Genomic DNA, 15,048 nt, shown 5'->3' with positions numbered 1-15,048 from the left:
AAATGTACTCGAGGATAAATTCATTTTTCTTCACTTCGCAATCACATAACCATACTTGTTTCCAAGTAATAAGAGGAAGGAAGGTGGTGAAAATTTTTCTGCTTAACGTTCCAAATGGTTTGTTGAATTTGCCTCCATTTCATACCGTGGATGGTGAGTCAAGGAATTTTCTTCAGAAGAGCTTCCGTTGCTTATGGATTTACAGCACTTCGGACTATAAAGGCTGTGTTTACTAGGAAAGCATCACAAACTAATCTATCTATGCAACATCACGTTACGTACGTAATGAATTTATCAATCTAATTGCATAGGGTACGAAGTCCACTGCTGGCTATGATCAGGTGGAAGGACGCAGCAATGGAAAAATTCACTAGCTCTCATACCAAGGATACCTTCGCTTGAAGACATATTTTCTTGGAATGTTGCTAGGAGCTCAACACAAACTCTGACAACAAGCCCCTGAAGGGCTAAAGAGGGAGGAAGAGGCCAGGGTACCTACTTCCATGATTTTTCTAGCTTCAACTTTTGAGAATAAAAATAACCGTCGGATGCTCATCCAAAAGACCCGATCCTATGATGATCAGGTCGGAGAAATATAAACAAAATGCCTTCGCGGCCAGATATTGACATTTTTTCAAGATATAGTTTGTGGACATTACAGCAAGTTAGTGTTACAGCATATTTCCCACATAACTCGATCAGCTATTCACAAAACTCATAGTTACACGAAAGAAACTAAGAAGAAAACTAGAAGTTATGTAAAAGACAAACTCTGTACATTTGCTTTGCTTTCTTTTGTGTGTTTTTTCGCCCATCTTTGTGTGTTTTCACCTTAAGTGGACTTCAACTTATCCAACCCGTACAATATCTCCGACATGGAAGAAAAGAAATGATCTAAGTAACCAGAAACATAGCAGAGACACTTTATATAAAGGCCAGGACACATCAATTTGGTGGCTTACCAGAACAGAGTGGATCTCTTCTAAAAAAGGCACAAGTAGTGAGATCAATGTTTGCATATCCTCTTTAAGGGTGTCGTAGGTTTCGTCTTTTGGCATGAGCAGATTAATCAAGGTTTTATTATCAGGTACCAATTTAAGAGCTACCTGCAAAACATTATTAATTTGTCAGTTCAAGATTGGTATCAAGTAGTTAATATGACACGTGTATCCCATATGTTACAGGAGCAGTGTTTAAGTTCTGTGAAACAAAGAATGAAAGTAACAAGGCTCATATGAGTACTTTATAAGCGGCTGATGAAATCCAACCATGCCATGGCTTTAAAGTGATGTTGTAAGATTCTTCCACGAGTTTCTCCATTTCCTGACCAGGATCCGCCACTAACCTTTGTAACAAAGCAACCGTGAAATCCAAGGATCTGGGGAGGAAAATGAGTTTCATTGTGATCTAAATTAATACTGAGGAAGCATCTGATAAAATATGCCCAAGCTATGATGTTAGACGTCCAACTACCAGGTTTATAAATGTAAATGAACAGAACCTGGATCAGAACTTTCCATTTTGACCCTAAATTAACACTCCATCACAGCATGGATGGAATCAAGCATGCCAATCCAGATTATGGCAGGGTAGGTGCTAAGCTGTGTCGAGTAGTTTTCAGTTTTGGAAGGTCTAAAGTTAACAAAAAAGAAGTGTAGCAGCATGTGTCTGCATTTTGCAGAAACAAACAAATTAACATTCTGGTGAACCGGCAATTAAAAGGGTTTCTCGATTTCGATTTGTCGGCCATTAGGCTAGATAATTACTGAGAACAATGTTCAAGAGCTGCCAAGTTGAACTAATTAATTACACTGTTGATATCAGTGTTACTGACACAATCCACTAAGTTGCAAGCTGTTATTGTTGATTGAATAAGTATATAACTAATGCGTGCCTCTGATTTAAAAATAAAAAAATCGGCCGCGGCTGGGATTAGATTTGCACCACTTTATAACTGATAATTGTCTATACCTGGCAAGCCAAACAGAGGCTTTACTGCAGCTGGCACCCTTTCTTGCACCGCCTTCATTGGCCTCTTTCTTTAAAATCTCAACCAAATTGGAGTACATTGAAGGATCAGAGTCACATAGCATCTTCAATCTCTACAAATGAAACAAAGGGGAAAAAAATACAGACAATAGAGAACCACTGTTCTGTTAGCATTCGGAAAGGAAAATGACAAATGTTGAACATGGACGGTAATAACCTAGTCTGGTTAAACAATGAAGCCTCGGAGAGCACGTTTGTTGAAATGTCAAGATCAGGGGTGTTTTGTCACGAGAGTAATTGAAATTAAAACACTTAAAACTGGGCTGCAATCTTCTTTCTTTACCTGAATATTCTGATCAATATCTTGTCTCAAAACTGTCATTGTTGGGCCTATCTTATCTTCATAGAGACAAGAACAGAACGACACAGAGAGAAAGTCAAGGTGATTGCACGTCTTGAAGGAACAAGAAGATAGAGATAGAATTAAGAGAAACTAATTACCAAGAACCTGAATAACGAGGCTGCAGACATATATAAAAGGCTTTGTCGGTATATGAACAGTAGTCCTATCATGATTGTCACCTGTAGGCTTGAGTTTGATCAGCATCGAAAGTTCTTCAATTGCAGACTTGATCTCTGATTCCTTCTCTATTTCTCTGGTCCTTTTCATTTTTTAAGATGAATCTTGGCTCTTCTTTCACAACCAGAGGTCTTAGGCAACAAAAGGGTTTCTTCAATGTCTAAGCTTGCACTTGCAACTAGAGAATCGTAACAGAGAAATGGAAGCTTTTAGAGTTTGGTCTCAGTGGCCGTTGTTTGTGAGTGAAATTTTTGAAAGACAAACAACTTCTAAGGGTTGAACTAATAGATTCAGGTATTCTTTAAGACATTGATGGTGACATTGTATCTGACCTTTGAGTTATCTGTCAGCTTATCCTATTTACTATTTCAAATTAATGTAATCTTGCCTCTGCATATCTAATCCCAATCGTCAGTTCTACTGTATCATGATTTGTCAATCTTTTAATATCAGTACGCTGATGTGGGTCCTTTGCGTCACAAAAAAAACTATAATTTCCCTGTACCAGTTGGGGTGCAAGGGCCGCAGGAGGAGCTGATTTTCAACTTAAGCTATCATATTTTCAATAAAGTCCTAGTTGTGTTTGAAACTTGCAATTTGGGCTGGCTGAATAAATCTTTTCTTTCTTTCCGATCCATTTAAATGCTTGCGATTCTTCATGATGTGTGCATGTTAAAATCATTTTAATTTCCTCTTCGTAATTACAGCTAGTAATTATTTTGCTGACATTCGTGCGTGTGCATCGAGGATAATCCATGTTGTCTGCATCGATTCTTACATATCAAAGACAAATTTACATAGTCAGTCTAATCAAAATATGTACATGCATGTCGAAACCAAAGAAGATATAATTATGAAGATTTCAACTGTAAGGACTTAAAAATGGAATGCGTATATTATATCAGAACACATGAATAAATCTCTTTTAGTGTGAAAACAAACCTTCTGATAAATATATTATTCTGTAGTTATGTATGGGTGTTTTGCAATAATTCCAATATTTATTGCTGAGTATTGGGAGACCTAACAAAATATCTGATTACCACCAAAAGCCATAATGTTACGTTGGCATGATCATATCCATCATAACGATCGAGCCCAGAAACACGCAAGCTTTGTCAGAGGAAGCTATAATCATGCATCCAATCCTTCAACGTCTCACAATTAAACCCTTCTGCTTGATTAAAACCAACTTCATCCCAGATTTTTTGAGCTAGCCAGCGTATAATCTCTCAAACAACGGAAAAAATATTCCTCTTGCAAGTTACATCTATTACATATGGCACTTGCAGAGAGCTCTAGATGGTAAATGAGTGTCTTAGTAGGAAGCCGATCGTGGAAAGCCAACCAGATCAGTGATTTCGATCATATTCTCTTTTGTTTGTAAGTTCATCAACCATTTCCATTTACCCTCATAGGCTAAAGTCCTGGATTAAGACAGAAGCCACGAGTAAGCTGGCTTGGAATTATAAACATTCGACGTCGAGTTAATTGCTCCAAGAAACATAATCATCCATGAAGTTTTCAGAGGGATTTCAATCGGGTATTCATTTGGACGTATCCAATATTCTTGCCTAAAACCTTAACGATTAATTAACGAGTAGTCTCCCCAAGGGTAACATAACTTGTTAAAATCATCAGGAAAAACCTTCGGCAACAGACGATTTCCATTTTCATACTCAATACGTACCAGTTCTTGCCATAGCATGTCCATCTTTTCTCTCGGGCATGGGGGACTTCTTGGTCCTATGACTTTATCTCTAAATGACACCTTGCCACCCTGCACTTCCTGCGTTCTGCCCTAACTCCGGTTTCCACCTCCTCTGTACGGTGGTCTGTCTGGTATAGGTTCTCCCCTCAATTCTCTCTCAGCAACGTGGACCTTCATCTTTTAAATCTGTAACAATACAGTAATTCCTATAATAAAGAAGATAAATTAACACTGAAATAAAAGAAAGGATAATTAGAAAGGCTATTTTTTTTTAATAGAAGTATTTCGAGGCAGTTTTAGTTATTCAAACTACAAAAAGGCCTAAAGAGCTTCTGAATAAGTTTTTTGAATTTACATAGTTTACGTCAATTGGATAGTGCTTGAATCGAATTAAAAGTCATGAGCATGCGCATTCACGCTTTCAACATGTCTTTTTAATTTTTTTTCTATCAAGTTGGTCTATAAATTTTTCGGCAAAACACAGCCAACACTGCTACTATCCGAGAGGAGCAACGCTCTTTGACGATAATGGAATACTTAACGAATTATTGAAAAGAAATTAGTAGAGGGATGAGGTTAAAAGAAGATAAATATGGAATGATACAATCAATCATATTATACTGTAGGAGGGTGGATTTGAGAAGGTAGCAGCATCCTTTTGATGCTCCGGTGGGACCTCCTGTATAGAATAACCAGACTACTTTCTGGAGTGACCTTTGTTGTCTCTCTCCCGGGAAATGGAATTACAGAAACGTCAGTATTGATCATTTGAGTTTAATTGCTGTCTTGGAAAATATGAAATAGAGATTCCCATAGTTAATATAGATAATAAGAATATGATTTATATTATTCTCTAACACACAAGGATCTTAAACCTCACGACAATTTTTATATCTTTTTTTTCTTATAAAAAATGTGCAGACAGAAAAAAAGATGCAGGTCATTGGGATATTTAATAAAAAATATGCTTACAAGATCACTGGATTTTGACATTGAAACGTACGGCTTCACGAACACCATGGATTCATTTGACATTGGAGACCAATTGTTTAATTATAACTCTTTTGCTAGTTGCAGGGTAGCCTTTTATTCTATTTTATTTTGGAATGCAAGCTGTTCTCTGGTAGTTATGGTGTCATAAAGCACGCTGGGTGATAAGCAAATCTCCCTTCATGGGATCTTTTGACGCGCTAGCTGCTTAAGCGCGTCAAACTTGACACTGTACAAATAGTAATCTACTCGCATTATGGGAACCAATTCTACACTGAAAGCATTTTTAAGCATTTCAAACTTGTATAGGTATATATTTTTTTATATTTAATTTTTATTAAATAAATAAAAATAATAAAATTTAAATTTATGATTATTTAGTCATTAAAAGTTCTGACATTATATTAAAGAATTATATATAAAAAAATGAATGGCCATAAAAAAAGTCTAATCTTGGTACAAATAAATTTGTCTTAAAGAAAGGAGTTCAATAAAGATAGTTTTGCCCTTCAAATATATCGAAAAGGTATATTAAGATATGTAATATTTTTATATTTGATTTGATTTTGAGCTTTTAAACTAATTAGATAGTGTTTTAAGAATTAAAAAATGAATTCATTGAGGTTTTTATGATGTTTTTAGGTGAAAACGAGTTGAGAATTTTGATTTTTGAGATCTAAAAACTCTGATTTTTTTTTTTCAATCACTAGAGATTACTAAAATAATATTATAGTAAATGACATGTTATCTTTTTTTTTTTATATAAAATTGAACAGATGACTTGTTGTATATTCCTTTGTATTTTAATGAATTTTTTTTTTTTTTTAATTAATAAACTTTCTCTCAATTCTTTTTAATGTTTAGTTAATTTTTTTAATATATATTAAATACTATTTTGGATTGTTTCTATACTTTCACAATACTTTGAAGAGATTATTATAATTAATTTTTAATTTTTATTTATTAAGTTTTGGATAAACAAGTTCTATTTATATGAATAAAAATCACATGTACTTGACAACGAAATTTAATCTCTAGGATAAATAAATGAAAGCGTATAAATATATGTACATTTATTTTTTGTTTTTTACAAAGAAGATTAACCTTTTAAATAACTCTTTTTATTATTTATTAATTTGTATATTTTAAATTTATTCTATTAAGCATAAACATTATTTTTTCATTCACTAATTTAATCTGCTCAGGACCACCTCTGTCACCAAAGAATTGATATCGGAAAAGACATTCACAACGTAAACAACTTATTCTTTTATATTAAAAAGTAACTTAAAATCCTTCAGATATCATATCGATCGGAGGTACACGCACGCATGCACGCTAGCTAGCTAAATTTCTGAACGAGTTTCTTTCTTGCCAAGCTTCAACTCCAGCTCGCAGCTAGTGACGATGACATGAACTCCCAGATAATAATTAATGGATTAAACAATTTCTTAACATTTTTAGCATATATAATATATGTATAAGAAACAAACGACAGTGTGAACACAACGGATTCCTTGTTAAAACAATTAAGAATTAACCAGTGAAGGGTATGGTCGACATTTTTCACTACGAAGCATGAACAGCTCAAGCTCTTTTTATAAGAAAATGAACTTCTGTCATATGGACGGCAGTTTTTTAACAATTTGGATCAAACGTTAATAAATTAAACTAATTAGTAATTAATTAGGAGACTAGACAGCAACATGACACTGTACAAGGTGTAAACACAATAGCTTCTCTTAGGAACTTTATTGTTTTTTTAGATTAATTTAGATGTTTTGACTAACTTGTACATACTTTAATTAATTTTATGGGTTCTAAAATTAATGATCATGTAAATTTTTAATAGTCGTGAGATTTGTAGGATTAGAACTGATGACACGAATAAAAAAAACAATGAAAAGAGACCTCCAATTCCATAGGAATAATATCCATTTAAGTTTAAATTAAAAAGTTTATTTAATCCCTTTGAAATTACAATCTGATAGTTTCATTAGAATTTCATATTCTCTCTTCTACTCTCCATAATAAATAAGCCAGCTTATTTTCCTACACTACGTCACGGGTCATAATAATTATTATTTGAGTGAAAAAAATTGTCTCAACATTGGCAATGTGTCTTTCTAAGAATTTTTTTTTTTAACTATGAATTTAGCGGTATTTCAATTTACTATTAAGATGAAGAAACATTTGATCCACTTAAATTAACTTGAGCTAACTTTTAAAACTTATGGATATAATTTAAAAAAAAAACAAATTAAAAAGCTTAATCTCGAATTAACTCAATATTAAAAGATGAAATCGGTGAAAAAAATATTTGATTAAAAAAATCGAGTGAATTTGAGTCAACCAAGTAAACTCGCAATAAAAGTTATACACTTCATAGAATTCAATAATGTTTTTATCCCAAAGACTATTTCTCATTTAATTATATAACAATCAACATGATATTTTTTTGTATGAAGCTTGTTTTTTTAAATAAAAAAATCGTGATAGGCATGTGAAAATAAAATAGAAAAGTTAGATCTTTGATAATAAGATATGAAATTGTATTCTTTTAGGTTTAAGTTAAATATATAAAAAAAATCGATAATAAATGATGAAATTATATTTTGTTTTAAAAAATTAAGAAATAAAAATTATTAAACAAAAAAATAAAAATAAATAATAGTCTAATGTCAAATTAGCCTATCAAACCCTCAAACCCATTACTTGAATTATAAACTCAACTAACTTTATTTGTTTTATTAATTTCTTTTAAATTAAAAATAAAATAGATAAAAAAAAAGCCCGCTCATGGACATTAAAAACAAATAGCCCAGCGTGCCTGCATCTATCTTACTTTTCTTTTATTTCTTAAAGGGTTGTCTGTCTTTTTTTTTTTGTTTTTATAAATATTTTGGGTAAAAAATAAATTGAAAAATAGATTTTGCATTGAAAAAAATCGAACAACATTGTAAATGGACCTAGTCATGGATCTTTATCAGAAACTTGGGCTTTCTTAAAGCCCATACTTTCTATCAACCCACCGAAGCCCCAATTATTCCAAGGAAAAAACCACAATGACCCTTTGTGATCGACTGTAAATCACAATCACACTCTTTTCCAAGTTTAAATGACTGTTTTACCCTTTTCCAGAGAAGACTGGAACGCCAATATGAACGGTCAAGAAAGAACGAAGAAGAAAATCCACCACCATCAATCTCAATCATCAGTGAGACCCAGCCACGGCCATGGCTACCACTTGTACTGCTCTGAGTGTGGCGTCCATGGCAGGAGGCGCACGCGCATGCTTATTTTCTCATCTCCCCCGCACGCTAGCAAAAACCAATATCAGTACCACAAGTATTGTTTCCTCAAAATGGATTTATTCCTCGAAAATGGGTCTTAATCCTCTGCAACGCGAGTGTGCGATAAACAAAACTGTACATACTAGGAAGCTTCAAGTTCGTGCTGCTAGAACCGAGTCACAAGGTGTCTCCTTAGGGTTTAGAGCTCCCAGTTTCGAGGTATCATCCATGTTTATAAATTTGGTTCATCGTAGGATTGCCAAATAATCATGGGGCTGTTTGTTGTTAATGACTCGTTCTTTTTATTTATATAAAAATCTATAGTTGCCAGAGCCTCTAACTGGGACAACTTGGAAACTTGAAGATTTTGAGCCATATACTGCTTTACTGGTAAGTAGTTTCTTCAATATTTTGAGCAAACCACAACGTTTTGCTTTCTGATGAATAAATGTAGAATATGTGTCCAATTTGTAATGTGTAAAATCGAGGGAAAGGAAAACAAAGTTTAAGATATGATAATCTTGTTTTGTTGATGTTGTGGTTTCTATTGGAAAAGTTAGCTTAATTGCTTTATCTTAGTAATGGTTGCTGGAGTGAACTATAAAAGTTCAATTCAATGTTATTCGGTGGTTTGAAGTAGTGAGAATTTGCCAAAATTCCTTTTTATTTTTTTTCTTTTGAATGTTTTATGCATGCCTGTATTGAGTTTTAATATTTATTTGTAGATTAATGGTTTGGACCATTCTAGACGAAATATTTTAGTTTTTCGATTTTAGTGATCAAAAGTGGTGATTGCAGCCATGAAGAATGTGATAAAAGTATTGAAGGTTGCTTGAGAAGAAACTAGTTAAGTTTGGTCCGCTGGGCTATAGAATAGAATCTTGATCATTGTGAAGCTAGCTGGGAATTGTACGTTGCTTAGGCTAAAAAAATGCAAGATGTTTGTGTTTGATATTGGAATTGTACGAGTTTAATACAATGAAGAAGAGAATGAATTTGACCGTAATATTTGGGGGCCTTTCAGCTGTTAGAGTTTTGGATGGAAACCCTTGGCCTGTTAACTTTAGTTGATTGTCCCAACTTGGCAAATGAATTATCAGTAGTCATGCAGTTCTTTAGTTAGGATATTTCCCAAAGTGGCTTCTCTTTGAAAGAGAAATTGTGATATTGTTTCATCTCACTTAAAATATATGCAATTATTTTATGTGTGATAAGGGTTTGGTGGCGCAGGTTATGTTTATCTGCAATCACTGCCCTTTCGTTAAACACTTGAAGAAGGATATAGTGAAGCTCACAAATTTTTATATGAAGGTAGTTGAATCCATTTCCTTCTTATGTGTTTCCTTCATTTCCAATTGAACATGCCATGACTTAACAAATGATTATAGAAACACCATATTGAAGTTCATTTATGTTCTGCTACAGAAAGGACTTGCAGTTGTAGCTATATCTTCAAACTCAGTAGCTACTCATCCACAGGTCGTAATAAACCCCATTCTTTCAGATCAGAGCTGTGTTGAAGTTGTGGTATGATTTACCTAAAATGTAATTGTTCTTCACAGGATGGACCAGAGTTGATGGCAGAGGACGCCAAAATACTTAATTACCCTTTCCCTTATTTATATGATGAGGTATGCTAATGCTTGTCTCCACCTGATCCACACTATTGAGTTTTTCTACTCCACTTCTCTCTCTCTTTTTTTTTTTTTTTATTTCTATTTCCTGTTTGTTTCAAAGGAGTGAGATTAAAATGGATAAAAGGTAAAGCAACTTTTCATGAAATTATTTTATGCCTTCACGTAGCCAGCAGCAACTATGCATGCTATTGTTTCATAGTATTTTCATAGGCAGCTCTTGTTTCTCCCAAGAGAGACTAAAGAAGAAATAAGCGTACAATTACAAGAGGTGAATTGGACATTTGTGACGGAGCTTTTCTTTTTGTTTATTTATCATAATTAATTGGATGGTGATGATGGATGAAAGCCAGCCCATAGGATATGGTATTGAGTTATTTTTTTTGTTTTCTTTGATTGAGTTGCAAAGCTTCTACGTTCTGTCAATAGTGGAACAGAGTTAGTCATTATTAAGTTTTGAAATATCCCTGAGTAATAAACTACTGGCTCCGGTTTTAAAAAAAAAGAAAGAGAGAAAAAAAAAATACTAGTCTATGAATGTTACAAATGCAAGAATGTATATTCTTACAAAAGAGAGAATGCGGTGGATCGAAATTCTAATATTCACGTCGATGCAATAATATTATGTCATAAATTAAGTGTTTGTTTGGGAATATAGTTAAAACCATGTTTTCTAAAAATTTGAATTTTTGTTTTGCTTAAATTTTGTTTTTGTTTTTGGATTGTTTTAATGTGTTAATATAAAAAATGATTTTTAAAAAATGAAAAAAACATTATTTTGATGTGTTTTCGAGCGAAAAGCATTTCGAAAAGCAATCATTATCAAACTCTCAAACACCCCCTAAACATGTAACTTATTTTATTGTTTTGGAACAAATGTATTACTTATCTGGATTGAAATTGCTTGACTGCAGTTGCAAGAAGTAGCTCGAGACTTTGGAGCAGTTTGTACACCAGAGTTCTTCCTATTTAAAAAGGTACTCACGACCTTCAGTAATTGTTTTACAGGGCATTTCAAGCATGTCATCATGCTCTTGTTTTTTGCTACCACTCAACACCCTTAAAACGTAACTTTCTATTCAGGAATGTCATATCATTGTGAATTGAGCCATAAGCACCAAACATGACAGTGCACGCAAGAGTGGTACTAAATTAATTTAATTCCATAGGATGGACGGAGACCATTTGAGCTGGTGTATCATGGCCAGTATGATGATTCCAGACCCAGTAATAATGTGCCTATCACTGGAAGGTTGGCTTTTTTAGTTACAAATTTAATTTGAACTGATTTTATGTAATCTTGCAATTTCAAAGAAGATAAAGGTATTTATGTTTTGAATCACTTGTTAATAATTTGGTTCAGGGACTTGAGTCTTGCAATTGACTCTGTTCTTAGTGGCCAGCCAGTATCACCAGTTCAGAAACCCAGGTATATGGGATCTTGTTTTTCTTCTTTCCTAGATGTCTTTAAGTTCTCTTTCTGTAATAAGATGCCCAAAGTGATGGATTCTTGTTGCCAAACAGTGTTGGATGCAGCATAAAATGGCATCCTGGGGCAAAGTAACCTTCCATGTGGGGTTTCAGGATCATAATCCAGAAGCCTGAATTTTGTTCTATGGTATGCTATGTCTCCTTTCTGAGAATTCATAATCATTGTGATATTGATAGCCTATTATCGATTATTCTATAGCATCATGAATTTTTTCTGTCACCGCTGCTGTTTCTTTGTTATGCCTCCAGTGTTCTAATTCATCTTTGGAGTCTTCCAAGAGCAGGACGCAAGGTTTAGTTTAACATGAGTTATTGTATTGAGATATGTTTCATGACTTGTATAGGTTTACATTTTTTATTTAAAAATAAAAATGAATAAAAAAGAGTGTATTTTTTGAGATGCAACTAATTTTATTTTGATGGCAAAATGGAAAGGGAAAATTCCGGTGACCGTTCTTGTTGGTTTTATGGTGCCCAATTAATGTGGGTGATGATTACCTAGAAGATTAGATAAAATATAGTTTTTAAATTTATTTTTGATATTAGCAATTAAAATGATTTATGATATGAAAATATTTAAAATAAAATTAATTTTTTTAAAAAATTCGTTTATCCTTTCACCTCTTCACCTTTTCACTTTATCCAATCTATCCCTTGTAGCAAACATACCCTTGATTGTTTGTGTAGGTGAAAGCATGAGTGTTCTCAAAATCGTTGCTTAACAGATGGGCAATTAGATACGAAAGTCATAAGGGGGCCCTGATGTATGCTTGGGTCCAACTTATATCTCTTGATTAGGTTTGTTTTAGTTCTTGCATCACATTCCTTCCTGTTTCCTTGAACTTCACATTCAAAAAAAAAAAAAAAAAAATCCTGTTCAGGACTTCAGGTGATTGGTTTGTTAAAATGCTCCAATCATGTTTTAAATTTTGAATTTCACTGGCACCAAATATCTTGGAACGTGTAAGCTGACGTAGAATATCTTGCGTTTCTTAAAAAAAAAAAAAACAGAGTTTTAAAGGATTTAGATACAAACTACCTAAGTGGCATATGCTAGAGTACGCGTCTATCTATTTTTTTTTCACTATAAAAAATATATCAAAACAATTTAAATATTTTTCAAAAAAAAATAATTTAAGATTCTGGTCATTAAATTGGATGAGGTTAATAAACTTTGTTAATTTAATAATATGATTAGAAAATAAAATATCAAAAACAAATAAAGAGGGTAAAATATAACAACAATTCAATGCAAAAGTTTGTGCAATATTCATAAAACATATCAATGATCTTATTTGTATGCTATTCATAAAATATATGAGCTTCAATTTTTTTTAATCGGAAAGAAAAACGTTCAAGAGACAATTATGTCCTCAAAGAAGTAAGAGAAATTTAATAACCAGGTTAAATCTTGATTAATTTCATAATATGATAAAAGTATGAGGCAACAACAACAAAAAAAAAACTAAAAAACAACGTTGAATGATGAAATTAAAAAAAAAAAAAGATAAAAAAGATTTCAATCCCTGTTAACTTTTCAAATTGCTTAAATAAAAATAAAAGAAAGAAAATTCTATGCAAGGTTTCACATTAAAAATCTTATAAAAAATCATTTTTTAAAAAAACTTCAATCTATATTAAATTTTTTTAAAAACTCACATATAAATCATACCGACCTCTTTAAAAATTAAACACACCTATTATTATAAAAAAGTAATCACAATCTACAAAAGGCTAAATAAGCGAAGAAGGGGTATTAATCAAATCATATACCAAAAAATTATTTTTAAAAATTCATATAAAATAAGGTATGAAGTAAAAATATCACCTCTTTTTTTTTTTTTTTTAAAAAAAAGAATTAGGTCCAATGCCTTGCCCATGAAACTACAGCTCGCATGCAAGCCTTCTATTTTTTTCAAGTTTAATGGGGTGGACAACTCCAAAAAAAAAAAATAAAAAAAAAATGATGTGTTTCTCTGTTAAGTCCAGAATTCAGCCACGGGTATGGCTACAAAAATAAGATTCATTTTTTTTACTAAAACAGCTTCCATATATTTTTTAAGTGTTTTCAAGTTACAAAAACCTAACTATAACCCACTTATTATGTGGAACATCTTGACATAAAGAATGACCGTTTTGGTGGTCGACATCATCACCAACAATAATTCTCTCTCTCTCTCTACGTTGAAATCTAGTGGCTCCCTCTCTTTTCTCCGATCGAAAAAGGATTGAAAATGATGAAAATAAATTTCAAAACCAAAATGAGATTTTTGCACAATTATAGGAATTGTTAACCTAATATCTCAAAAAGATAAGAGGCAAAAATAAACTTCCACAATAAACTTTAAACTCGCTGTCTATTCTCTTCATCCTTTTCACTTCAGTTCCTTGTTTTTTAATTCAACCTTTTCTCTTTAAAAAATATATAATAAGAAGTTAATTTGGGCTTACAATGACTGACTCGCGCAAAATAAAAGATTAAGGACAAAAGTGAGAATTAAAATATATATATATATTACTCTAATTCATAGTGTATTGTGAAAAGGTGAATAGTAAATAAATTTTTTTTATCTCTTTTAGTATATTGTATAACTAGTAACATAAATTGGGTGGTATTTGCCTTCAGATATTTTTTGAATCCTAAAATAGGATTTGCATGGTCTCTATTCTTGGACTGTTTTGCATTACAAGATTAATTTGCATGTTCTAATAATATTATTGTGTTGTGCAATTTAATTATGTTGTGAACATACAGCCATATTTTTTTGTTCCACTGTTGTTTCCTGTTGCCACGGTGCTGTTGAAGGGCAAAATTCTGTTCTGTTACTATGCGTCATGATTCTTTGAATTATCTTGATGCAGCAAGCATTCCATGTTTATATTTATGAATTAATTCACTGGTATTAACAAGTACTGCAGCAGGTTAAAACATTACTAACTCTTATGATTACTGGAAACACGTACAGCAGACGATAAATATGCTTTAACAGTATTATAGTAGTTGATATGTGGCGAGCTACACCTTTCATTTGATTTATTAATGTTACCAAGTGTGCTGTGGAAACCGTTTGCCTACTAGAAGCACCAACCATTATAATTGATCATTATTTTTTCTTAATTTTTTTAAATTGCTTGTTCGTGCATATAAGAAAACAATGAAGATAAAATTAGTGAAACATTACTGTTATTATTGAGGTTTGAATCGCGTGCATGAAAAGCTCCATGGAACTAACTAACTAATGACTAATATTGCTGGTTACTTGCATTCTTAGCCATTAGAGCTTGATAGGGTTCTTACAGCTATCTGTGGGCCTGATATGGTTTGCGATCACATGACTAGAAAGCTATGTATCCTTTCCG

The 15,048-nt window shown here is 32.6% G+C and overlaps 2 protein-coding genes across 5 annotated transcripts; one reads left to right on the top strand and one right to left on the bottom strand.

Annotated features, from left to right (window-relative positions):
* Window positions 1–596: 596 nt before the first annotated feature.
* LOC118030538 (glycolipid transfer protein 3) lies at window positions 597–2,865 on the bottom strand. 3 transcript variants are annotated; one of them, XM_035034792.2, is made up of 6 exons: window positions 2,491–2,865; window positions 2,333–2,388; window positions 1,972–2,039; window positions 1,243–1,378; window positions 963–1,106; window positions 597–868 (listed from the first exon to the last, which is right to left on the bottom strand). In XM_035034792.2, the coding sequence occupies exons 1-6, from the start codon at window positions 2,657–2,659 to the stop codon at window positions 833–835; spliced, it is 609 nt and encodes a 202-aa protein (XP_034890683.1). In that variant the 5' UTR covers window positions 2,660–2,865; the 3' UTR covers window positions 597–832. The 3 variants fall into 3 exon arrangements, with proteins under 3 accessions (XP_034890683.1, XP_034890606.1, XP_034890762.1); XM_035034715.2 differs by having other exon boundaries at window positions 1,972–2,102; window positions 2,491–2,864; XM_035034871.2 differs by having other exon boundaries at window positions 1,972–2,102; window positions 2,498–2,638.
* Window positions 2,866–8,367: 5,502 nt separating this feature from the next.
* LOC118030725 (uncharacterized) lies at window positions 8,368–12,138 on the top strand. 2 transcript variants are annotated; one of them, XR_004684385.2, is made up of 10 exons: window positions 8,368–8,782; window positions 8,888–8,953; window positions 9,794–9,874; window positions 9,989–10,042; window positions 10,126–10,194; window positions 11,112–11,174; window positions 11,367–11,449; window positions 11,561–11,626; window positions 11,722–11,815; window positions 11,938–12,138. XR_004684385.2 is itself a non-coding variant. In XM_035034991.2 (9 exons), exons 1-9 carry the CDS (start codon window positions 8,507–8,509, stop codon window positions 11,759–11,761), a joined length of 798 nt encoding a protein of 265 aa, XP_034890882.1. In that variant the 5' UTR covers window positions 8,368–8,506; the 3' UTR covers window positions 11,762–12,138. The 2 variants fall into 2 exon arrangements, 1 of the variants encoding a protein (XP_034890882.1); XM_035034991.2 differs by having other exon boundaries at window positions 11,722–12,138.
* Window positions 12,139–15,048: the final 2,910 nt, after the last annotated feature.

The sequence above is a fragment of the Populus alba genome, chromosome 14, assembly GCF_005239225.2.
Source record: "Populus alba chromosome 14, ASM523922v2, whole genome shotgun sequence".
NCBI classification, from domain to species: domain Eukaryota; kingdom Viridiplantae; phylum Streptophyta; class Magnoliopsida; order Malpighiales; family Salicaceae; genus Populus; species Populus alba.
Note: the sequence above shows the minus strand (reverse complement) of the source record. Positions and strands in the feature narration are given on the sequence as shown.

Excerpts from the sequence above, each read along its gene's own strand:
- LOC118030725 (XM_035034991.2), top strand. The coding sequence starts at position 8,507 with ATGGCTACCACTTGTACTGCTCTGAGTGTGGCGTCCATGGCAGGAGGC. Across the intron at positions 8,783-8,887 it reads TTAGAGCTCCCAGTTTCGAG|TTGCCAGAGCCTCTAACTGG; the intron begins GTATCATCCATG and ends AAAAATCTATAG. Across the intron at positions 11,175-11,366 it reads AGTTCTTCCTATTTAAAAAG|GATGGACGGAGACCATTTGA; the intron begins GTACTCACGACC and ends TTAATTCCATAG.
- LOC118030538 (XM_035034715.2), bottom strand. The coding sequence starts at position 2,659 with ATGAAAAGGACCAGAGAAATAGAGAAGGAATCAGAGATCAAGTCTGCA. Across the intron at positions 2,103-2,332 it reads ATATTGATCAGAATATTCAG|AGATTGAAGATGCTATGTGA; the intron begins GTAAAGAAAGAA and ends TTTCATTTGTAG. Across the intron at positions 869-962 it reads AAGAGATCCACTCTGTTCTG|ATATTGTACGGGTTGGATAA; the intron begins GTAAGCCACCAA and ends TCCATGTCGGAG.